Source organism: Lissotriton vulgaris, chromosome 11 (assembly GCF_964263255.1).
Source record: "Lissotriton vulgaris chromosome 11, aLisVul1.2, whole genome shotgun sequence".
Lineage (NCBI taxonomy): Eukaryota > Metazoa > Chordata > Amphibia > Caudata > Salamandridae > Lissotriton > Lissotriton vulgaris.
In genome coordinates this window covers 362,752,688-362,778,071 of record NC_141699.1, presented here as the reverse complement: position 1 = coordinate 362,778,071, position 25,384 = coordinate 362,752,688, and the positions used below count along the sequence as shown (strand labels likewise).

The following is a 25,384-nucleotide window of genomic DNA, read 5'->3' as shown; positions in this document are numbered from 1 at the left end:
ACGGTATAACTTTCCACAATCCCGGTATTTCATTCACATTTCCTACTGACCTAAAGCTCCCAATCTGTCTTTATGGTGCCTGCTCTCGCTTTCTAAAAAGATTTTCTGGCGCATTCAGGATGGGAATGTCTTTTTAATTTGACAAGTCTCCTCGAGTTTTCCGGGTGTTCTCCTCTGCCGTCTTGCGAGTGGTCTCTCGCAAGAAAACGAGAGCAGGCACCATAAAGACAGATATGGACTCACATTGCCGGGGTGGTTTCCCTGGTTTCAAGAGCGAGACTGAGGGCTTCCCTCATGGAAGGGGGAGGCACCCTGTATCCAAAGCATCCTCATATACTTCCCTCAAAATGGGGGCCATTTGATCAATATAAGTTTTGTAAAACTCTATAGGGATGCCATCCGTGCCAATGGCCTTCCCAGGTTGCATATGCATGATTGCATCTCTGACCTCATCCAGTTCAAACGGGGCACATAAAAACTTTGCACGTCACTAAGCCATCCCAACGATACGTCCCCTAGGTACTGTTCCAAGTCTAGCTCGTCTGTCCTGTGTGCGGGGTATAGTCGAGCGTAATGCGCAGTAAACACATTGAGTATGTGTGTAGTGTCTCTGTGCACCACTCCTCCCACATCTTCGAGTTCCAGCACGTGGTTGGAATAGCCTGGTTTCTGGATTGTGTCGGCTAGCGCCTTACCCGGCCTCTCTCCCTCTCCATAATGCCTGACCACCCTGTGTCTCCCCCCTAAAACGCGTTTCCTTCTGTGTCGAGTCCGTGTACTCTGTAAGTGTTTCCCTACACTGGAGTCATGTGTGGCCATCCAGATGTGCAGCCAGCTTTGTCTCTAATGCCTTGAGGTCTGCTTCCAAGTTGCGCAACGTGTTCATTATGTCCTTGAGCACCCCAGCCCTCTTAGCTGTGCAAAATCCCCTAATTGTGACCTTAAAGGCCTCAAATGGTTTCGACCTTATCAACTTAGTCTTTATTCCGCTCAAAGGAGTTTCTCACTTCTTCCCTAAGCTCTTCCTGAAAAACTGGATCCAGTAGAATAGGGGGATGCAGTCTCCAACTGTTCCATGGGGGGCTGTAATCCGCCGAATCAGCGTGAACCTGACTGATGCGTACGTACGGGCCAGATGCTGCGCCTGGGAAATGGCGGGGCCTAACCCACAGGACACAAAGTTATAATCTAGCCGCACCCATGACGCCGCCTGCGCTGTGTAGTGTTTCCTCCAATTTGTGGGGTTGTGCATATCTCCAGGCGTCAACTAAGCTGTAGGCCGCAATTGTACTCTGTAAAGCCGCTCTAGCTTTTGTATAGTGATGAGGTGCCGGATGAGATCTATCAACGTCTGGACCATACGTAACATTGAAATCCCCTCCTCATATGATGTGGTTAGATCCTATGTCAAAAAAATTTGCCCACAACTCAGTGAAAAAAAAAAGGATCATCCACATTAGGACCGTAACCGCAAGCTAGTGTAACGGAGTCAGAGCCCAGCCGGCACCATGCCAAGCAATATCTGCCCTGTGTGTCCCATGCAGCCCCAGCTAGGTGAAACGGCGTGCTCTTTTTAACTAGAATAATTGTGGAATAACTTGCATATGTGGAATAAGAGGAAAAGATTCTATGTTCAGCCCACCTATTGGCAAACGTGTTAGTTCCCTGAGGGCCGATATGTGTCTCTTGCAGCATTGCCATGTGTACCTGATGCCTGTCCAAATAGGCTAATATGTGACGCTTTTTGCGTGGATCCCCTAATCCCCTAACATTCCATGAGAGAATGTTCAATTTTTCGGACCTTGTGTCAGTCATTGGCTCGTGTGGTTACCAGTTGCATGACCCCCCCACCCCCCGAAGTAGAGGCAGATCAGCCCAGTATCAAGTGGTTAGCGTGACTTTTTACACTGTGTGCGCAGCTCAGACCTCCTCTGTCCATCATTAGTGCCAGATCGAAACAAAAAACATTCAGCGCCATGATGACAATGCATAACTGCAAACCGTCCGCCCCCTGCCCCCCCCACTAAGCAACTCCAACTTGCCAGAATCAGACACCCACCCCCTCCCATCTCCCCCCTAAAACCAAAAAAAGGAGGAAAGAAACATTTCAACTTTATACTGCATGCTCCATGCAGCAGACAACCGTGGGGGAATACCCATTGGGGCGTTCCTAGGAGGCTGCACAGGTTCACCTCGTTCCAGAGCCCACCATGGGTGGTGGAGGGTCTGGCTCGTAGGGACCAAGGGTGCCCTGCGTGTGCAGGGGATAGCTTAGAGCTTCACAACAGCTACACAAATGGAAGGATACATGTTTTCAGTCATAGTGTCCAATACTTTCATGCAGCACAGTTCGTGACTCGGTGTAGTGAAATTCAACATGTTGCGTTGCATCAATTACTGTGAATCATTATCTTCGACATTCACAGAAGATGATTGTTGTGCTGACGGTAAGGGGCCGGCATCTCGATTGACGCATTTCAGATGTTTCAGAAACTCTTCCGCCTATTGCGGCTTGGTGAAGAACTGCTGCTTACCCTGATGTGTTATGCGAAGGCGAGCCGGGTACAGCAGTGCGTAGTTGAATTGTGCAGCTCTCAATTTGGTCTTGATTTCCGTGAACTTGCGCCTTTCCTCTTGGACTACCAGTGTAAAATCTGGGTAAATGGAGAAAGTATTTCCATCATAGGTCAGCTGCTGCTTACTACGAGCCACGCGGAGCTCGACATCGCGATCCCTATAGTGTAAAAGTCTCGCTATTATTGGTCTAGGCATGTATCCAGGGGCCGGGCGCGGGCCCAACGTGCGATGCGCGCATTCTACAATAAACTGATTGGAGAAGGCCCCCTCTTCCCACAGAAGACAATAGTAGTTTCTCCACGTACTCCTCCATCCGCCCAGTGTTCGTTGTCTCTGGAATGCCTAGGATGCGAATGTTATTGCGTCTGCTTCTCTCTTCAAGTCCTCATTTTTCGCTGCCATCATTTGCATTAGTCTGTCCTTGCGGGCAGTTTGCGAAGTGACCCTCGCCGTCGCATCCTCAGTCTCCGATACGCGTCTTTCTGTTTCTGCTAGGCGGTCCTCATGCCATTCCAATTTATGCGCAATGGCATCCATGCGCGAAGACATCCTGTCCACCTTGACCACTATAGTAGCAAATCCCTGCCGCACCTCTTGCAGAATACTTTGTACGTCAGCGTTTTGCGCGGTCGAGCTGTTCTGCACCACCTCTCCTCCATCCGAGACGCGGTCCTCTTGTAGGCCACGAGTGCCACGTTTGGCTGTCTTGAAGTTCAATTTGGGTTGCTGGGTGTCCGGTTTCCCCATGCTGTTTCTTGTATGATGTCTGTACACTTGTTTCCAGAATAAAAACAAGCATTTACAATGCAATGGTCTCGGCATTGTTAAAGTTAGAGCTATTGGCATTGCTCATGACATTTTATATTTATGTTTTTGTTTTTAAAACCTATAAATAAATGGCATTGTCATTTACAATGCCAATAGCTTAATCTCTCGCAAATGCAAGACCTATTGCATTTGCACCCACACACAGAGCCACACACAAACCCACCCACCCACACACACATACAGAGCCACCCACACAGAGCCACCCACAGTCATTCACAAAGAGCCACCCACACACACTCACACACAGAACCACCCTCACACAGACAGAGCCCCCCTCACACAGACAGAGCCCCCCTCACACAGACAGAGCCCCCCTCACACAGACAGAGCCCCCTCACACAGAGTCACACACACACACAGAGCCACACACACACAGAGCCACACAGAGGCAAGAAAGAAAACGAACAGCAGCAGGGAACAGAGGCAAGAAATAACAAGGGCAGCTCTCCCCAGATACAGAAACGTATTCCCAGGTGCTTTGTGAGTTTGCAACCGCCTGCCCCACCTACAGGGCAAATTGACCTAAAAAAACAGGCAGTCTCACCCCAAGGAGGATGGAAGCAAAAGAAACTAGGAGTGAGGGATGCGGAATGAAGACCAAGAAATAAGGGATGCGGAATGAGGAATTGGGAGTGAGGGATGCGGAATGAAGACCAAGGAATGAGGGATGCGGAATGAGGAATTAGGAGTGAGGGATGCGGAATGATGAACTAGGAGTGAGGGATGTGGAATGAAGACCAATGAGTGAGGGATGCAGAATGAGGAACTAGGAGTGAGGGATGAGGAACTAGGAGTGAGGGATGAGGAACTAGGAGTGAGGGATGCGGAATGAGGAACTAGGAGTGAGGGATGCGGAATGAGGAACTATGAGTGAGGGATGCGGAATGAGGAACTAGGAGTGAGGGATGTGGAATGAAGACCAAGGAATGAGGGATGCGGAATGAGGAACTAGGAGTGAGGGATGCGGAATGAGGACCAAAGAATGATGGATGTGGAATGAGGAACCAGAAGTGAGGGATGCGGATTGAGGAACCAGAAGTGAGGGATGCGGAATGAGGAACTAGGAGTGAGGGATGCAGAATGAAGAACCAGAAGTGAGGGATGTGGAATGAAGAAATGCTGGCATTGATGCTGTGCCTACATGGGCTCTTCTGGCATGACATGAAGCCGGGGACAGACAGAGTACCCGCTGAATCTCAGTGACCTTTGCATGCACAAGGTGTAATTTCCGCCTTGTGTGTCACTCCCCCTTTTGTAAACATTTGCCCTGGAGAGAGCGCCTCGAGTTTAAATCTGATGGAAGACCCTACTCTGCCCTTGGTGACGTGGCATATTTCTTTAGAGTTGCGCTAACACCGCATTTTAAAATAATATTAGTAAGTACGACGCTGCACAATTCTCTCCCGATTGTTCGGCGCAGCACCCAGTATTTTCATGTGGGACTTTTTCAGGGTGTGGAGACAAGGAAATGGCTGAATTGAGCTGAAAAAGCAGAATTTAATAAAACGTAATAAAATTGTGATTAATCGGGTCTCCTCAATGTCTTTGACTTGTTTACTGCCAATAGAGCGGGATTACTTGGGCCTTATTTGGAGAGATGTGTGATGTGACGTGTAATCGGATTACCGTATATATTACCGTATATACACACACCGAGCACGCATCTTGAGCCCTCTGCAGGCCTCTGGTATCCACTGCTTCCTGCTCGGTAATTGCCCTAAGAAATAGCACTCAATTTAATGGAAGAGAATTAACTCACCTTAAAAGACGAAAGGCTAAATTAGTTTTGTGAAAATTCAATTTGTTATCCTCAGATAAAAGTAGATGTCAGCAGCAAACGTTTATTTTAACATAAAATGTGAACGAATTTGCTGGAAGGTAAATTCTAAACAATTTTGCTGCGTTCTTTTTTTTTTTTTTTTATCGTACATCGCAACATAATAAGGTTATTGAAGCATCTATTAATAGACATTATTATTTTATTTTTTTTGCAAAGAAAATGCAGGGCCCAACTCATAGTCCTATGACCTATGCTATCCGTTAATTGTATCATATATGCAACGTTTTGGTGGGTCGCTAGGAGAGAAACTTGTAATCTTTTCCTCAAAACCACTATATAAAAAAAAAATCAAAACATGTCGAATTAGCCAGGCACCGTTATCGGTGAATTGAGTGATTTGGCAAAATCTGCAGTAAAATAACCCTTATGACAGTGACATCATTTTGTAAAGAGTATTTGAAGAATGTTTAAAAAAAAAAAAAAATATGTAGAGCGAACTCAGTCTAAGGGCATTGGAGCGTTTTTGCATGAGCACCAATTATTTTGCTTGTAGATTAGGTGAGTTGCCCAGAATCACAGGATGTTGAGTCGACGCCGAGACTCGAAGCTCCCAAGTCTGCAGCTGTGGCTATAAGACATTCCCAGGGCCGGACTGGCATTTGCGGGCACCGGGCATTTCCCCGGTGGGCTGGAGGGGTGGGAGCCGGTTTTGTGGCCGCAGGGGGCCGCTTTTCTTACAGAGTGCCGATTTTGTAGCAGCACTGCAAAATCGGCCCTCTGTAAGAAAAGCGGTAGCAGTGCTTTGCGGGTAACAATCCCCTCCCCTCCCATTACCAGGGCCGGTGGAGAAGCAACCTGCCAGGGCTGGATGCTGGTCTCAGTCCGGCCCTGGACATTCCCTATGTTTAGGGAGACTCCTGGTGCGAGACTTGGGGAGGCTGGCGTCTTTGAGGGAGATAATGGGCTCTCTGGGGTGATCGGGGCTCCCTGTGATGTAGGGGTTGTTTATTACCAGGGCTGCCTAGTCTTGATTCCCCCTCAGGCCTCTTTCTTCCATATCCTAGCTTTTCTCTCTTCATCTGGCAGGTTCTTTTCCATCCGCATTCTCCCTCTGTATTTACCTCACCAACATTCAAAGGATGGACTGCTCCGCAGGCCCCGCTGGGTGTTAAGCCATTGCACTGTGCTGAATACAGGTATCTGTGGCACATGCATTCGCCCACTGAGCAGTTTTACCCAGGCACAGCTTTGTAACCGATAAATCTTGAGGTGATTGTCTGTGCGGGGGCAGAGGGGGGCGTTCGTGAAACGGCATCTGAGGCTCATTTGCATAATGTTTTCATCCTACGACACATTACTTCAGATTACAGCGTTAGCCATTTATTTCCAGACGGTTGTGGGTCGCTAAGAGAAATTGTAATCTAATGAGTTTGTTCCTCAAAACCATGATTAAAAAAAATCAGATTTTGGGAAAACTTATTTTAAAGAATGTATTACATACATTATATAATGTATTTAACGCATCAAACACGTCGAATTAGCCAGGTACCCTGTTATCAGTGAATTGAGTGATTTCGCAAAATGTGCAGTATAATAACCCTTAATACAGTGACATCATTTTGTGACGAGTACATTTCAAGAATTTTTTTGGGTTGTTGCATTTCTATGTAGAGCGAACTCAGCCCAAGGGCATTGGGGCGTTTTGCATGAGCACCAATTGTTTTGCTTCTATGCACGAGGAGATTAGGTGAGTTGCCCAGAATCACAGGATCTTGAGTCGACGCCGAGACTCGAAGCTCCCAAGTCTGCAGCTGTGGCTATAAGACATTCCCTATTTTTAGGGAGACGCCTGGTGCGAGACTTGGGGAGGCTGGAGGTTTTCTGAGGGAGACAGGGGGGCTCTCTGGGGAGATCGGGGCTTCCTGCGAGACATCTCGGGGCGGGGGAAGCCACTCTACCTGAGCCAGGGGTGCGTTTTTATCACGGTAAAACAAGCTGCCTGCCACCGCATCCTAGATTAAGAACGGCGAGGAGGGGGGGGGGGTGTAGGAGGGGGGGAGTGCAGACAGCGGTGACGCCAATCCCCCCCCCCCCCCCATGATGGGCGTTTCGCCGAGCCATTTGTGAATGACCTCAGAGAAACATGGTGGTGTGGAGCGCTCCTCTCTTGCCTTACGATCTCGGAAACACCACCATGTTTCTCTGAGGTCATTCACAAATGGCTCGGAGAAACGCCCATCATTTTTCTGGATTGAGGGGCGTGTTTAGGTCAGACTGGGACCTCGGCGAGAGGGAGGGTGTAACGCCCACAACTAGAAAAGGGGCGGGGCTTAAAAAAAGAGAGAAAAACGCCCCCGAATCGCGTCAAGGCGGGGCCTGAACTGAGTGACGCTCCTCTCCTCCAAAGGCTGGCCAGCATTTACGAGGCCAGCCAATGGAGAAGAGGGGCGTGTTCAAGCCCACATACTACACAACATAAAATTTCGGCTCCGCCCACTGCTTACGCAGTACGACGGTAGCCTCAACCTAAACACACAATATTCGCCCACCAGGGCTCAAAGAATGAGCTGTGGCCTGTAGTGTAAGACTCACCCCCGCAGCAATAGTAATGTGTCAGGTGTAACTTTGGCCTACATTGGTCACTCCCTCTCTATGTGGCAGCGGCCCGCGCGATCTCCAGTGCGTAGGTCACAAGGTAACCAATTGGGGTGTCCTCGGTCCCCGAGGATTAAGGCCTGTTCAGCCCTTCAGACACGCGACAGTTTGAGAAATGGGGGGAGGCGGCAGCTACTCGGCCCTTCCGCCTGTTATGCCCAATCCGAAGGGGTTGTGGATCGCCACAGGGGCCCAATGCGCCACCAAGAAGCGCAGATTTATTCCGCCGCTGCACTATCATGCGTGTCTTCAGCGCAATTGTATCAGTGTAATGCCCAGCAGTTACTTCCCTCTGGTCACAGCTAATTATCTCGCCTTTCAAGCCCGGGGGTTGGGGGGGTATCCCTTATGTGGACCCGCTGCTCTTCTCTCCGGGTCTTGCAATCGAAGGCAGTTGCTATCAGCGGCCAGAATAGAGCGACAGCGTCAACAGCAGCGCAGCTCCCCGGGACAAAGCACACTCCTCGGCATGGGGTGGCGGGGGGGTGCAGAGTAGTGACGTACCCAGTGCCCCCGCTCAGGATCCTAGCTCCCTGGCGGCGCTGTAACTTTCGCTGGACCAACGTCTCCACCGGGAAATCGTCAGCGGGCAAAGGCGGTCAGATCTCACCCGCCATCATGCCCCGCGGTGCAGCAGCGCTGTATCGGGCTCACCTCCGTCTCCATCAGCGCCTCCTCAGAAGCCGTCACAGGTACGTGGCCAGTAGTATGGTGCCTTGTCTGACCTCACGCCGCAGACCTCAGTCGCTTTCCTCTGTGTAGCAACTACCTGCCAGCCGCACCTTCCGTGCCGTGAGGCCTGGGTGTCTCGTGGTCAGCGGCGGACTTGCGTGAACACGTAGGCCGGTTCAGTGGTTCCGCTCAGTCTCCTCTCTCACACCGGTCAACTTCTCTCTGCGCCATATCTGGGGTAAAAATGCTTCAACTCACGCAGGACTTTCACAGAGTCTTCTGCTATGGTAGGGCTTCAGCTGGGTGGTATTTTAAACTGTCTCTGTTGCTCTCAAGCAGGATAATTATAGTATAAACACGCAGGGCTGCAGGAGCCTCACCACAGTGCGGCCAGCTTGCGTGTGCGGCACCTAGCGCCTCCCCTGGTTTTAACATTCTGTGTTTGAAAATACCACTTTTAGAAAGTAGGTATTTTCTGACCTAACCATCCAGCCTGCCTCTGCTAGCTTGTGTATTGTCTGTCTGGTTTGTGAGTGACAGGGGTTGGGGGAGACTCCAGGAGACTGGGTGAGTCAGCACAGGTCTGAATAGACACATCTACACATAGATGGGTGGGAGGGAAACTGCCACTACAACGCGGCCGTTTCCACACACACCATAACCACACATGCATTACAACGCATGCGTGGTTACAACAAGAAGCCTTTACCGCGCATACCTTTACTACGAAATACATAGTAAAGGCATGTGTTCTAAATTAAAAAAAAAAGGGAAGGGAGTTGGGGAGGTAGCGTCTCCCCACCACACACACACACAAAAAGCGTGGGTTTAAAAAGGGAAAAAAAGCATCTGTTTCTGAGAAAAAAAAAGAAAAAAGATGTGAAGGTGATAGGCGTCATAAGAGGAAACGCAAAAACACTTCCTCTTAATGACGTACAATGACATCACGGAAAATGAAGGAGAGGAGAGTTAAGGAGGAATGATCGGGTGGTGTCGTGGAGAGTTAAATTAAAAAAGAACATTTTATGGGTAAAAATCATTTAACATGAAAATACCATTTACATGCATACTTTTACAATGAAAATCGGTGTAAAAGTATGCGTGTAAAAGGAATTTTCGTGGTAAGGTATATGCTTGGTGATTGCATTCGCGTTGTAACGCATGTGTGGTAAAGTTACAGCGGAATGCGTTGTAAAGTCATACAACATGGGTGGGAGGAGTAGCACCTGGGTCTGAATAGGTCTGGGCTTGCCTTCCACAATGCTGGCTCCTCCTCTTTTAGTGCGTCTGATGAACCTGGCCTACACTGACAAAAGAAGAAGGTGCACACCGGCAGCAATTACACTGTACTGGTTTGAACTAGGTACAGGCCCCTCTGACTTCAGAGGACAAAGGATTTGCTGGTATAAATATTGGGGCCCAGACCCCAGAACTTTAGATTACCTCTGAACTAAGGAACCTACTAGGAAGAAGGACTGAGAAAGCTGAAGGAGGAGTACTGCCCCTATGCTGCGTTTTGAGGGGTTGGCCTGCAGTGGTTGCTTCTGTCTTGAGTAGGGAAAGGACTGGACTGTGCTTTCATCATCCTGCTGTTAGAATGTTCTCCAAGGGCTTGAGGTAGAGCTTGCATCCTATTGGAAGTCTCAGGGATAGAAAAGACTTCAGAGAACATGCTGGAATCAAGGAACCTGCCAAGAAGAAGAGCTGGAAGAGCTGCCAAGAGGAGTACTGCCCCTTTGCTGTGTTGTTGCTTTGTTGGGTTGGCCTGCAGCTGATGCTTTTGCCTTGGGCAGTGAAAGGACTGGACTGAACTTTCTCTACTTGTGCTGAGTATCTTCAAGGGTAAGAAGTCTCTGGGACTGCAAAGACTTTACCACCCTCTGGGTACAGCTCCTGGAACCGCTGTTTCAGTTGCCACATAGAGGAGGGAACCGCGACCGACTCTGTCATCCGCATCCGCCGCTGGCCTTGTGTCCTGAAGGCACCGCAGGCCGCACCATCGCACCCTGCACCGTCTGCCTTAGTCTCACCGACGCCGTCTGCCTTAGTCTCACCGACACCGTCTGCACGATCGTCACTGAGCCGCTGCCTGCACCGCATCGAGAGGCACCGCAACCCACACCGCCTCGCTTCACTTCGTTGGCCTGGTCTCACCGACATGGTCGCCGCTGACTCTACACCGGTGACCGCCTCGTCTGTCACTGCTATCCGGCTCTGCCAGCGCCACTTCCCGCCAACCGGCTCTGTCGCTTGCATTGCAACCTGCCAGCACCGCATCGAGCACCGTCTCGCCCTGCACCACACGCCGTGGTCTTACCGACGCCATGTGCACGATCGTCACTGAGCCGCTGCCTGCACCGCATCGAGCGGACACCGCACCTTGCTCCGCTTCCACTTTGCACCGTAAACACGACAGCCGCAACGACCTGCTCCGTCACCTGCACCGCAACCTGCCAGCACCGCATCGAGCACAGTCTCACCCTGCACCGCAAACTTTGGTCTCACCGACGCCGTCTGGACGTTCGTCGCCGAGCCGCTGCTCGCACCGCATCGAGAAGCACTGCACCGTGCACCGCTTCCACTTTGCCTTGCAACCGCGACGGATGCCAAGACCGACTCGCACCTCCGTGTGAGCTGCACTAAGATAGGTACTGTTAACGTGTCTGTTCACGCTGTTGCTTGCCCTTACCAACGCGGTCAGCTGGAACTGCGTGACTCTGTTGTTTGACTCTGTTGTTTTCAGCATCGCCGTAGGCTCGGACCAAGCTACCGACTGGTATGAACTGTGTTTTCAATGTTTTTTTGCCATTTAAAGGCATCTGGTGAATGAACTATGTTTAAGGTACTGTATTGTGGATTTTTAACCTATTTGGTCTTGTCTTGAGTATATAAAAATATTGGATATTTTTCTAAATTGGTGTGGTGTCCTTTTGTAGTTCTTACACTGTATTACTGTTGGTTATGTGCAAATGCTTTACACACTGCCTCTAAGATAAGCCTCAGTGCTCGTGCCAAGCTACCAAGGGGGTGAGCAGGGGATATTTTAGGAGTGTAACTCCCTTATCCTGACTAGAGTGGTGGTTTCTGCCTGGCTTCTGTGCAAACCGTAGCCAACCAGAAATCCCATTTCCAACAATATGTGACACCTGTCAAATGCAAGACCTGGTTGGTGTCTGCCTTACTATACAACCCTTCATTTTTTTTAAAATAATGTCAGCAAGGTGTCTATAGATCAGAGCGGGCAATCCTCCTAGTTGAAGACAAATGTGGAAAAGGGATGAGGTGGTGATGACCCTATGTCTTCAAGGTATACAGGGCTCAAAAAATCAAAAAAATTGTACTAGTCCTGCAGGACTAGTACTTTAAAAAATGTCCTCGACCTGACTGCAACCTGCTTGACCTCCGTCTGTGAAAGCGGAGCAAATGTGACAAGATAACAAGATTTAAAGGCATCTTTATTGCTCATTAACTTTGTGAGCAATAAAAATGCCTTTAAATCTTGTTATCTTGTCACATTTGCTCCGTTTTCACAGACAGAGGACAAAAGTTGGTTTGTTTCCCTACTCGCCAGAAAGGGCCTGGAATAGATATCATTGCTCATCCTAGCACTAGAAAGATGTGGGCTACTCCAGAAAGGATGATAATGGGAAGCAGAATCTGTAATGAAGCCGGTCAATTTGTAACTACTTTGAGCTATGATGCACACACTGACACATATCATTGATAAGTCTGTTGACTTTAATCAACCGCTTTCGCAAGTAGGTAGCCACGTTCTTCTTTACCAGTCATTCCTGGTCCCTGGAATGGATCAGTCATCAACTTCGGGGTGCGCAGTTGTCCCCTCAAAAAATCTGGCTTTAAAGAGCCACTTGATCCAAACAAAGATAAAGGTGATCAGAAATTGTATCCTGACATGGAGAAATAAATCCCAAATGGGGCCCACACATCAACATTTGTGGCTGATTTGTTGCAGCTATCAAACGTTTGGGTTTGATCCTTTACTAAATGTTACCTAGACTCCACCTCTGGGAAAGAGATTAAAATTGATGGTCTGTGTACCTGTCTTCTTGATTCAGGGCTATTGTGAATGTTGAAAATTAGGCTTCCATAAAAATGAATTATATGGCTACTGAGACTTCAAAACATACGAATCGTAGGCTACCAATATTTCAGAACGCTGCATCCTGTAAAAAGTGGCAGCCAACTGAGAGTTCTCCACTGTTGACAGGTGTTGTTGCGTCTCTCCATCAATGATTTATGCTTTATATTTAGTTTTTAGTGGCTTTCTTCAGCCTATTTTATTGCTAACCTAAAGTCTGATGTTTACATTTTTAGTCTTGCGCCTCTTTACATTCCCTCAAGAATGTCTCTATAGTACTCTTCTATTTACAGGTTTGGCAGGGTTTCTTCTGTGTAACATTTGCTCTGTCACCTCAGAACTTTTTACGATTATCTTCACTTCAGAAGGATAAGCATACCGTGTTTTTTTCCCTCTTATCCTTTTTGGTGTGTAGAATCAATGTTATTCAGTGTGCTGCATGTCGGACACACACATTTAGTGAGTGTTTCTGCAGATATTCAAAGGCAAGGTCTTATTTGTAGAAATACTTAATTATTTTAATATTCTGGTTTTCAGTGCCTGCTTATATTTATTGACCTCCTTCATGTGTCTAATTGTTTGGTCTTATTTCAGTGAGACGGACATTCCTATTGATGTGGAGACAGTCACACATACTCCAGTACCGCTATATGACAACCAGAAAGCACGCAGCGTGATGAATGAGTGTGAGCGGCATGTGATGTTTGTCCGGACCGATACAGATGCCCCTCCACCACCTGATGACTGGGAGGATCATGTCAATAGGTGTGTGTAATCATATTTATTAACACTGTGTGGCTATATTCATAGGTATTGTCACAGCTAATGTCTGCAAATTTGTCTTTGTACTGTAACTAGTAATAGAAAAAAGTGAGAAGTTAACTTTTCCTCTCCCGCACCAGCATAATTCTGTTCACTCTGGTATCACTGCATGACACAGAGATTTAAATTTAAAAAAACCTTATTAATATGTTAATAGAATTGTTACATCTTATGTTATTCTAATGGCCCATTCCGTTCCCCCGCTTCCCTCTTTCCACTTGGTTCCCCCCACCTTAAGCTCACCATGGAATGTTGTGTATTCTTCACTGAGGAGAATGGATGGCCAATAAAGAATACTCGCCAACCCTTGGTTCCTGTCATCTTTATTATCTCAAACACTGGCGACGATACTGCGCAGGTGGCAGTTGTGGCCATTTCCCCTTTGAGTGATCTCTCCACACCGGTCCCAAGTTGAAGGTGAAAATACAACACAGGTTGTGTGGAAGTAATTCAAGGTATCCAGCTGGACTGTACACTCCTGGTAAAGGTACTGTGCCATTTAAGTGAACGTGGGAGGAAGATTAGCGAAGTTAACTGGATTTCATCCCGTATTTAATTGATGTGCAGAGTTATCTGAGGAGTACAACTATAGTGGTCGGTACTACGAGAAACTGTGAACAACCTTCCTTAGGCTCCCGACATTTGAAAATGTTTGGATGCCTTTCTCCACTCTTTAGGCGTGTGTGACACGAGTGTAGTATCGACCTCACATGGCTTCTCGGAGCGTGCCTGTCCTCGTCATCCTCGGCAGCCGGATGATTGCTCACACATCCAGCTGGCGCACCATTAACCAAGGGCCGCCTGTGCTCTGTCAGTTCATGCCTACGCAATACGATTAGAGCCACCCTCCTGGGATCCTGTCAGGACTGTCGGCCTACCATCCCCTTTGAGCCGCCATTGTAAATCACCGTCTTCCTGTCAAGCGCCATACCCCTACGTCGAAGGAACTCTGGTTAGGGATCATCCGACGAGCGACGATACCACTGTGTGAACTTATTATATTTTCTTTCAGTTCATGGTAATTTTCCCTGCTCGCCATAGTTGCTGTTGCTATTAACAATGTGGGAAGACTTTTCAATATAGTGTTGTCTATCTTGTGAAGGTTTTTGGATGTCTACACATGTTCATGTACTGGACACAATTGAATAAAGAAGGATCGCATACATATTTACACTACAAATGTTGTGAGCTTTCCTTACCATTAATGTAGATTCTTATCTGTATTAATTTATTATCCTGCCAGGGTATACTTATGCAACTGCTATTGTGGACTTTGTAAGGGATGTTTTTTACTAATCTTTTTAGCTTTACATTCTGTACAGTGATTGTAGTACCCATATTCTTATACAGTAGCATTCGTACATAGTACTGTAATTCCTTGCCACCCCTGGTAAAATCTCAAGTATGGCAGCAGCAGGAATGAGACAGCCTCCCCCTTTTTAAAATGATATTGGGGAACCTGTAATTTGTTGGAAGGAGTGGGTGAAGTTGTTCAAATCCTATCTCATAGCTATTGTTGGCGAACGATTTAGCTCTATACATAAACAACACATTCTTCTTCACAATTTTTGGGTGTATGGACGTAAAATTTATGAGACTTTACCAGTACCAGAAGACGAGAGAGTGTGGGGAAGGAGTGGATGTGTTAGCACAGACTATGGGAAAATTGGAGAAGCATTTTGATGACAAAGTTAACGTAGTGTTCGAACGCCACACTTTTTGTAAAAGGGTACAAGGAAAACAGGTATCAGTTCCTAATTACATTGCAGCATTATGGGGCCTAACACAGTTATGGGAGTTTGGCAATCTCACTGATTATCTCATAACAGATCAACTGGTGCGTTGTACCAATAATCCACGCATTCAGGAGAAATTGCTAGCGAAGAATTCTGGGTTGAGAGAGGCAGTAGAGATTGCAAAATCTATAGAGCACACTGCTTAATGCATTAAAGAGATGAAACCTAACGCTGAAGTCGTTGCTAGTATTAAGGAAAATGAAGAAAAAACTGATGTAAACAGAGTAAAACAGGAAAAGGAAAGCATGAACAGCAAGGTAAATAACAGAGAAAAGAGTTCCAAATGTTACAGATGTGGGAGTAACAACCATTTTGCTATTTTTTTCCAATGCCCCGCAAGATATGTTACCTGTAAAAAATTTAATAGGAGGGTGCATTTTGCAAGAGTATGCAGTGAAGGTGAACCTCACCCAAAATATATTGAGAGGGAAGTAGAAAAGAATCCTAGTAAGGATATAAAATGCATAGGGTCCCAGTGTGAGAAATATGTCTTGCAACTCAAAGATATTACCAATTCTGTGAATTCCATCTATCCTAAATATGATGTGTTACTCAATAACTAATGCATAACTATGTTTGCTGATTCATGTTCTCCGTTCACACTTTTGAATAAGAATGATTTTGACACCCTAGGAGGTAAAACTAAAAGCGAGTAGAGTAAACCAGATATATCCCCTACCGCATATAGCCAGGAACCTATACCCCTCATGGGGATGAAAGATATGCACATACAATTCAAAGGTAGGAAAGCCTATGGTAAGGTGTATATTGTTGAATCTGGGTCAAATCTATTAGGTTGGCAACATCAAAAAGAGGAGTTAGGTATCATCTTAGACCGCAACAGTGCTGAGCAAGTCCTGCTTACAGAAGAATTTCATGAGGGTGACACCATATATGAGGAATTCAAGAAGTTATTCCAGGAAGAGTTGGGCTGTTTGCACAATTTCCAGCATAGAATTAAGCTAAAGTACAATGCGAAACCTGTAGTCCATGAGCTACGTCCTGTACCTAACCAAATGAAAGAACCTTTGGAAACTGAACTGCGTAAGCTGTGTGACTTGGATATCATTCAACCCATAAGTTGTTCAGAATGGTTGCCCCAGTTGTCATCGCAGCGAAAGCTAATGGCGAAGGTATTCGGCTATGCTTGGACTTCCGCAGCCTTAACGAGAATATTTGGGTAGAAAGACACCCCCTACCTGGTGTGGTGCGGTGTGTTTGGGGTGGTGGCAGCTCCCTGGGACTCCCGCTTTGCTTGTGGCCATAACGAATAGAACGGCAGTGATTTAGAGACTGTCTGTTCGTTTTTAGAAATTTTATCGTTTTCTTCGTGTCATTTTTAAAATTCTGTCTAACCACCTTTTGTTATCCAGGTGCATCGCGGGCGAGCGCTGACTTACCCGTTTACTTTGGCAAGCCTCTCCTGGCCCCATTTCACCGCAGCTGGTGTTACGGTGGTGGTGAGGGCGGGCGGCCATCTTGAGAGGATTCTCTCTCCCCAGCAAAACTGGTGGCAGCGTTCTAGCTGGGGGAGAGAGGACACGGCATAAATTCAGCCGAGGCCGTTAGTCTTTGCGGTGTGTTTGGGGTGGTGGCAGCTCCCTGGGACTCCCGCTTTGCTTGTGGCCATAACGAATAGAACGGCAGTGATTTAGAGACTGTCTGTTCGTTTTTAGAAATGTTATCGTTTTCTTCGTGTCATTTTTAAAATTCTGTCTAACCACCTTTTGTTATCCAGGTGCATCGCGGGCGAGCGCTGACTTACCCGTTTACTTTGGCAAGCCTCTCCTGGCCCCATTTCACCGCAGCTGGTGTTACGGTGGTGGTGAGGGCGGGCGGCCATCTTGAGAGGATTCTCTCTCCCCAGCAGAACTGGTGGCAGCGTTCTAGCTGGGGGAGAGAGGACACGGCATAAAATTAGCATGCCTGCAACAGCGCGCAGCGGTCGCGCATAGCGGGCGCGCCTCAGGCGCGCCGAAGGTAAGCCAAAGGTCAGCCCGTCTGCGCCCGTCCGTGCCTCGGACGCGGCGGACGCTGGGCGGGCTGGCAAACAGGCTCTGACCACGAATACTACTAATATTCGCTATACGCGTTCCTCTCTGTTATCCCTACGCCCAGTATTAGACAAAAGTCTGTCATGTGCCACTATTGACCCTGATAGGCTCAGCTCCTGTCCGGCCTGTGGTTTTGCATGTGGTATTAAAAACTCTACTTCACTGAAATCCAGCTGTGATGTAGCTTCTATCTCAGCAGCCCTTATTAATGCACGATCAATGTGTAAACATGCCTTGGAGACCTTTTCTTTATTGGAAGAAGGTACTTTGGACCTGCTATTTATTACGGAAACTTGGTTGGATGGTTCTAGTGCTCCTGACATCGAACTAGCCATTCCAAGAGGGTACAAGATCCGTAGGAAAGATAGGGTTAGTGGTAGAGGTGGAGGGTTAGCAATCATTTTCAGAGAGTCTTGGGAGCTTAATATGGAAGATTCAGATAATCTCGAGGACGGCGAGATTATGAATTTCTCATTGGCTTTGTCCCCTCATTTTACTCTGGGTGGTTCTCTCATCTACCGCCCCCCCGGCCCCGCTGGACGATTTCTTAAAGCTCTCTTGGAGATGCTCGTCCCCAGAGCAGTAAGATTCTCCCGCTTCATGCTGCTCGGAGATTTAAACATCCATGTAGATTGTCGGGATCGTCAGGAAAGTAAGCTCCTTTCTGACTCCTTTGACCTGGCCTCTCTTACCCAATGGGTCTCCTCCCCTACTCATTCGGGCGGTCACATCTTGGACGTCATCGGTTCCAACTTTCCATTGAAGGTTGAGGCCCCCCAAATACTCACTTGGACGGATCACCTGCTTATTACATTTTCTTGGTCAGCCGTGAAGGACTCACCTAAAGTCTACTTGAATACACGCCCCCCAAAAATCAACGTAGGCAATTTTTCGGTCTGGCTAGATCAGAATAGGCCCCAGTTGGGAGGAGATCTTGATTCTGCTGTAGAGATTTATGATGGGTGGATTCGAGCAGCCCTGTCTGTGTCTTCAAAGGCTACTGACCCCGGCAGAAGCAGGATGACTCCTTCACAACCATGGTATTCGCCCCATCTTCGTGCTGGCAAATTAGTCTGTAAAAAATTGGAGCGAGCTTGGAGGGTGGCTTATTGTCCACAAGCCAAGGCAGCTTACCGCTCTGCTCAACGAGAATATTACGCCAATATCAAGCTGGCCAAAACGGAATATTTTGCCAGAAGAATTGAGAAGGCGAATAACAGCAGAGAGATTTTCTCTATAGTAAAAAGTTTCCTGTCTCCATGTGCAGAGCAAATTTCTATCAAGCCCTCTACAGAATGGTGCGAAAGCCTTTCCTCCTTTTTTTTGACTAAAATTGCCAAAATTCTGCAAAGTCTTAGAGCTATTGGTGGGGGGAGCCTGACTGAGGACAGGGTTGGATCTAATGTTGTACCCACACACACACCATGGAGAGCTTTGCCCCACCTTCGGTGGAGGACACCCTAATGACAATAAAATCGTTAAAATCTGGTGCCCCGGGAGATACCTGCCCGGCCAGTGTTGGCTGAGGCGGCAGAAGCAGTGGCTCCTGAGGTTTCTCAAATAATGGGTCTATCCTTTACTTCAGCCAGGGTTCCAAACGAATGGAAACAAGCTAAGTTGCTTCCTTTGTTAAAAAAGGTGGATGCAGACCCTACTGTGCCTAGTAATTACAGACCAATATCTTTACTACCAGCTATGGCAAAAATTGGGGAGAAACTTGCTTTCGCCCAGCTTAATGCCTTTGTAGAAACCTCGGAGGTCCTTCACCCTGCCCAGTCTGGCTTCCGTGCAGCTTATAGCACCGAGTCGGCGCTGGTGGAAATTACTGAAGCCATTAGGGAGTGTTTGGACAGTGGCGGCAGAGCGGCTCTGATTTTATTAGACCTCTCTGCCGCGTTCGATACTGTCCCTCATTCACTCCTTCTAACCCGCCTAGCGGAGATTGGAGTGGTGGGCTCAGCACTGAAATGGGTAGAATCTTTTTTATCAGATAGATCTCAGCAGGTTTGGATCCCGCCTTTTTCATCCTCGGTTAGGCCCCTCACTACCGGGGTTCCCCAAGGATCCACATTGAGCCCCCTGCTTTTTAATGTTTATCTTACCCCCCTCATTGTGCTGGCCGAACAAATGGGAGCAAAAATCATAGCGTATGCAGATGATACGCAGCTTTTATTTACCTGGAAGGATGCAGAAACTAACACAGAGGTTGTCCGTTCGTGCCTTTCCGCTGTGTTTAACTGGTTGGTAGCTGCACAGCTGAAGTGCAACGAAGACAAGACAGAAATCTTGCTGTATGGCCAATTCCCATCCAACTTTAGAGAACTCTTGTGGCCGTCGGATTTTCCCCAGCCAGGCTCAGTTACTATTGCTGCCAAGAATTTGGGAGTCTGGTTTGGAGAGGATCTGAGATTCGAGGCACACATAAAAAAACTTACTGCTGTGTGCTTCGGCTCCCTAAAAGCCATGAGAAAGTTCTTCCTGTATCTGCCATCATCTTCCAGAGAGTCGGTTGCTAGAGCTTTAATTTTATCTAGGCTCGACTATGCCAACTCTCTTTTTAGCGGCACTCCAGCTTTCTTAGTGGCCCGACTGCAGATTATTCAAAATGCGACTGCGCGGCTGCTATATAACATTCCAAGCAGAGAAAGCGTGCGAGCACACTTAAAAGAACTTCATTGGCTGCCAATTGCTCAAAGGATAACTTTTAAAATCCTTACCTTAGCATTTAAGGCAGTCCATGATATGGGACCATCTTATCTAAGGAAAAGATTCAGTCGATATGTCCCCACTCGGCCGCTACGTTCAGCTGGCTGTAATCTCTTGAGTGTGCCCCGCTTTCAGCGAGTACGACTAGGAGGCTACTCGCTTGCTGTAGTCGCAGCTAAGACATGGAACGCCCTTCCCCTCTCCCTGAGATCAACTGAGAATTTTGTTTCCTTTAAGAAAGCACTAAAAATCCATCTTTTTAGAACAGCCTATTAGTGTTCACTTTTCCTTTAGCTGGCCACTTGTTTGTTTTTTCCTTTATCGCCCCAGGACACTCTGGTAGTAACGGAGCGCGTTATAAAACCGCAAATAATAATCATAATAATAATTATCAACGAGATGCTTAGCACCATGGGACTAGCAACGTATTTTAGTGTAATAGACTTGTCAATGGCTTACCATCAGGTTGAACTCCACCCTGAATCAAGACCACTCACTGCCTTTATCACTCCCCTAGGGCATTTATGTTTAAAAGGATGCCGTTCGGATCAACGTCCGCGGTGGCGATCTTTCAGAGAATTATGCAACAAATCCTGGAAGGGGTGGACCACACCATGTGGTTTCAGGACGACATATTGGTGTAGGGCCAAAGTGTGGAGGAATATGACTACTCCCTTAGACGCATCTTTAGAAGACTGATGGATGCTGGATTAACAGTGAAGAGAAACAAATACAAGATTAGAGTTTCATCTGTCGAGTATTTGGGACATTCCATCTCCGAAGAAGGTTTCAGACCCAAAGGTAGCCTGATTGGTGCACTAAAGGATGCCCCTTACCCGAGGAATAAAGAGGAACTTGTCCTTTTTGGGGCTCATGGAGTATATGTCGAAATACATGGATAATTTTGCCTCCAAATGCAAACCCATCAGAGTTCTCCTAAAGGAATTCACATGGAATGAAGAACATGAGAGAGTAGCAGATGCTCTCGAGGAAGAACTGGTGAACTCGCTGGCACTAGGGGTTTTCGATCCAAAGAAGAAAACCATCCTCACCACAGATGCTTCCAACAAGGGTCTGGGAGCCACCCTAATACAGAAGGAAGGAAAGGAGGAAAAGATCATTTCTTTTGCATCCAGATGTCTTACGATCCCCGAAAGGAACTACTCTGTTATTGAAAAGGAGGCCCTGGCCTGTTTCTGGGCAGTGAGGCACTTTAAATTCTTTTTGTGGGGACTGAACTTCACTATTCGAACAGACCACAAGCCTCTTACTTTCATCTTTACGGTGTAAGGGCTGGAAAATTGCACTCCACGCATAAGCAGATGGATCCTAGGACGGGAACACTACAATTTCCAAGTGGAGTACATTCCAGGAAAGGAAAATAAGATTGCGGACTTCTTATCTAGGACGCCGTTACAAGAAGAAGAGTCAGAAGAAGTATTAGACAGTCCAATAATGATGATGGAGGAACCCGCCATCACTGAACAAGAATGGGAGAAGTGCATGAGAGAAGACACTGAAATGGACACATTAAAAGGCATCACGAGAGAAGGGTGGCCTAACAAGAGGAGTGATCTTGATGAAGGAATCGCAAAATTTTGGGAAGTAAGAAACTAACTCAGGATCATTGGGGACAAAGTATATCACCAAAACAGAGTAGTACCTCCCAAAAGCCTGAGGAAAAGAATCATAGACTTGGCACATGAAGGTCACTTGGGACGGAGTGCAACTAAAAGTAGAGTGAGAGCGAATTTCTGGTTTCCAAAAATGGACACAATGACAGAGCAACAAGTGAAGGATTGTGTAACATGTGCCAAGAGTGATAAATCAGACCCTATGAAAAACTCCTCTATCTCCTGTCAAAATACCTACTAAACCTTGGAGCAAGTTAGCTATGGACATCATCGGGCCAATGCACAACTTAGGATTCCAAAAGAAATTCACGTTAGTTCTGATCGACTACACTTCACATTGGATTAAACAGAAATTTGTGCATTGAATCACCACTTAAACCGTAATTGAGTTCCTCAAAGGAGTGTTCTGTGATGAGGGTTTACCCTCCACTTTAGTGACTGATAATGGTGTGCAATTCACCTTAGAAAGAATGAAGGACTTCCTAAGGAAAATGAACATAAAGCACCAAACTACTGCCCTCTATTGCCCAAAGGCAAATGGCCTAGTTGAAAGAGCGAATAGACTCATTAAATAGCACATTCAATTGGCTACCACCAATGGTCACGACATAGAGAGTTCTCTTCGGAAGTGTCTATGGGCATACCATACTTCGCCGAACAATGTGACAGGAGTCTCCCCTTTCGTCTCCCTCCTCAGGAGAGAACCATGCACAAAGTTTAATCCCAGTTGGCTGGAAGGAGGCAGGACCAATAACTTCAATCAGGAAGAAATCACAGAGAAGATCAACCAACACCAAACCAAATACAAACAGTGGTATGACCAGACATATGGTGTCAAAATCTCCAACTGGAAAGTGCGTGACATTGTGCAGGTAAAGAGATGCAATAGGGAAGGGACTAATCAAAGCAAATTCTATCCTCCGAGTAAGGTAGTTAAAGTTCTCAAAAATGTAGTCCAACTTGAAAATGGGCAATGGTGGAGCTTTGACAAAATTGTAAAATCACAGTTGTGATAGTCATTGTACCTTTCTGCCCCTTTTTCTGTCCCTCACAGGACTATCTTTTACCACTGTAAACCGTTTGTTCTACCTTGTTCAGTTATATGGGAAGGGAGGTGTGTTACATCTTATGTTATTATAATGGCACATTCTGTTCCCCCTTTCCCTCTTCCCACTTGGTTTCCCCCACCTGAAGCTCACCTTGGAATGTTGTGTATTCTTCAGTGAGGAGAGTGGATGGCCAATAAAAAATACTCACTAACCCTTGGTTCCTGTCATCTTTATTACTTCCAACAAGAATACACCTCGCAATAACACTGTGGAGATCCTTAAATAGACAAAGATTGTTTGGGGGTGGCGGAATAAAAAAACGAGCTGCCTGTATTTTGCATGGTGTTTTTAATTTTTCTCTCTGACTCACTTGCTTTTTATCAACCCCTTCACCCATTGTGTGGCATAAACACAAGTTTGTGGGGAATTTTTCCAGTCTCTTTAAAGGTAGAGTAATTTTGCACCTCAAGCCTGTTAGGTTAGTTATCCTTGTATCCCATATTATTAATTATTCAGCCAGCTTGTTCTTTTGGTCACAGACAGCATTGTATTCAGTACAACGGAGAATAGGCTTTGGACCAGCTTCATGCTCATAAATGGATGTTTTTTTTTTGTCTAACTCCGCTCCTTGCTCCTTGATTTAATGGCTTTCCTCTTGATTCTTGTTTGTCCTGCTCCTAGATTATTTATTGTTTGCCCTTGCTTGTGACCGCATGAGTTGGATCCTTCCACTGCTGATGTCACAGAGCTTCTTTTTTTTGCCATTTCTTACATTACTCATTCATTCCCCCTTTTGAAGGTGGATAAGACTGTCTCGGTGTCATGATGTTCTGTGTCATGATGTCGGAGTTCCTCCCTAATCGAACCATTTCCGGTTCAGAGAATAAGTAAGATACTCCAAGACATGTTTTGGAACTTACTGTGGCCAGTTACGCAAGAATCCTCTGCATTTTTACAATGCATGAGATTTTGCAGGTTTTTACTCCTAATTTGTCCTCACATATTTAACTTTTTTGCAAAGACTGACCCCTCCAAGCTGGTGCAGTTACCTCTAGCTATGGTATTAGAGACTTCATCTGTTTTGCTGAGGTCTAGATGGGAAATAATATCTTGTAGCATGGTTTATCTAGTGGCCTTGAGTGGCTGTTTAAAAGTGCGGAAAAGTCAGTCTGTAGAATAGGAGCGCTCTACTTTATTACTCAGATACTTTTATAAAAGGTCTGTCTTTCAACTACTTCTGAATCCATGATCCTCAGTGTATATTCTTCAAGACTGTTGTAAATAAATCAACCTTCAATTCGGTCTAAAAGTCTATTGCCTTCTTATCAGTCATTTTTTTTATCCTTGTGCTCTGAGTAAATATCAGGTAGTAAATATGTGAAATCCTTGTAAAACTAGACCACTGTTCTTTTTCAGTGGACCGTTATGATCTTGTGCATTGAGTTAATCAAGTTTTATGACACCATAAATTACAGCCCTAATGGCTGTTAACTTTTTTTAATAAACATATTTTATTGAATTTTCATGGTACATTTTGGGCTGTGGCCCGCTGTATACATTATGTAGACATATTAAGTCAGAAATACAGATAAGTACATGAAACTGTAACGCCTGCAGAATCCGCAGGCAAGACAACAAAGACCTGGCACAGGTAGTACCAGACCCCACGGGGCTCAATCAATCTGAATGTGTGTATGCTTGGACAATAGAGTTGCATAGTCTGGGCTGCCCAGTAATCAAGTGTATGCAGAAGAGCAATCTTATGAGGGGTCTGTAGGAGGTAAAGGGGGTAAATCAATGCGGTAAGTCACCCAGCAGGACCATATTTTTCTATGCTTCTGGGGACATGCCCGGGCCTGGAAAACCTCAATCATCTGTCTAGGGCCTTCTTCCACCCGCCTATTGTTGGAGAGGTGTTCCTTTGCACAACTGGGCAATGTCTTGTTTGGCGAGGGTGAGGGCTAAGAAGAGCAGTTGTTGCTTATAACGATCCCCACCAATCCCAACCTATATGTAGTTATAGTTAAGGCAGAGTTTCCATTTGAAAGGCATTTTTTGTTTCTGTTAGAAATTTGCTGATGTTTGAGAAATATCCTCAAAACTTTCCACAAAAAATCTTTTTTCAGTTTAGGTCCAGAAAAAGGGGGCATCCTAAAAGTCCTGCTTCCCATGTTAAATCCCATAGGTAACATTTTTCTCCGATACAGAAAAAAATGGATGAACAGAATTTTGCAAAAAGTTAGCACTTTAAACAGAAAAGGGACCTTTTGTGATTTGGTGTAAATTCTTTCAGCTGTTCTCCAGTAATTAACTTTTAAAGTGGAGATTAGCTCGGGCATGAAAGGGTTATCCCTCAAAAGAAATTAGAGATATCTGGGAGGTTGGTTCGCAGTAGTCATGCGGCAAGGTACTGTGGGCCTAAAAATACTCTTAACTTGATTGGTCAAATAAGCTTTTTCTCCTCTTGGATATTTCAGTACCACTCCCGGCGTACCTTAATCTGATTAGCTTGCCATATTATTGAAGAAATTCTTGTGGCCTCGATTACAAGACGCAAGGACCCTGATCCTGAGAAAAAATAAATGGCGTATGTAGAAAAGTAGGATCTGCTTTTATGGTTACCCACACTTTTTACCTGGTTCTATGCTGTTTCTGACTCGTCTGACTGGGATCCTGCTAACCAGAACCCCAGTCTCTGTGCTTTCTCCCCTA

General features: G+C 46.4%; 1 protein-coding gene across 8 annotated transcripts in view; it reads left to right on the top strand.

The window, feature by feature from the left end:
• KANSL3 (KAT8 regulatory NSL complex subunit 3) overlaps window positions 1–25,384 on the top strand; it is a 535,939-nt gene that overhangs the window by 43,724 nt on the left and 466,831 nt on the right. For all 8 annotated transcript variants that reach the window (XM_086943340.1, XM_086943345.1, XM_086943341.1 and 5 more), the window contains one exon: window positions 13,206–13,376. In XM_086943340.1, the coding sequence (XP_086799466.1) occupies window positions 13,206–13,376 (171 nt within the window). The remainder of the gene's footprint in view (window positions 1–13,205; window positions 13,377–25,384) is intronic.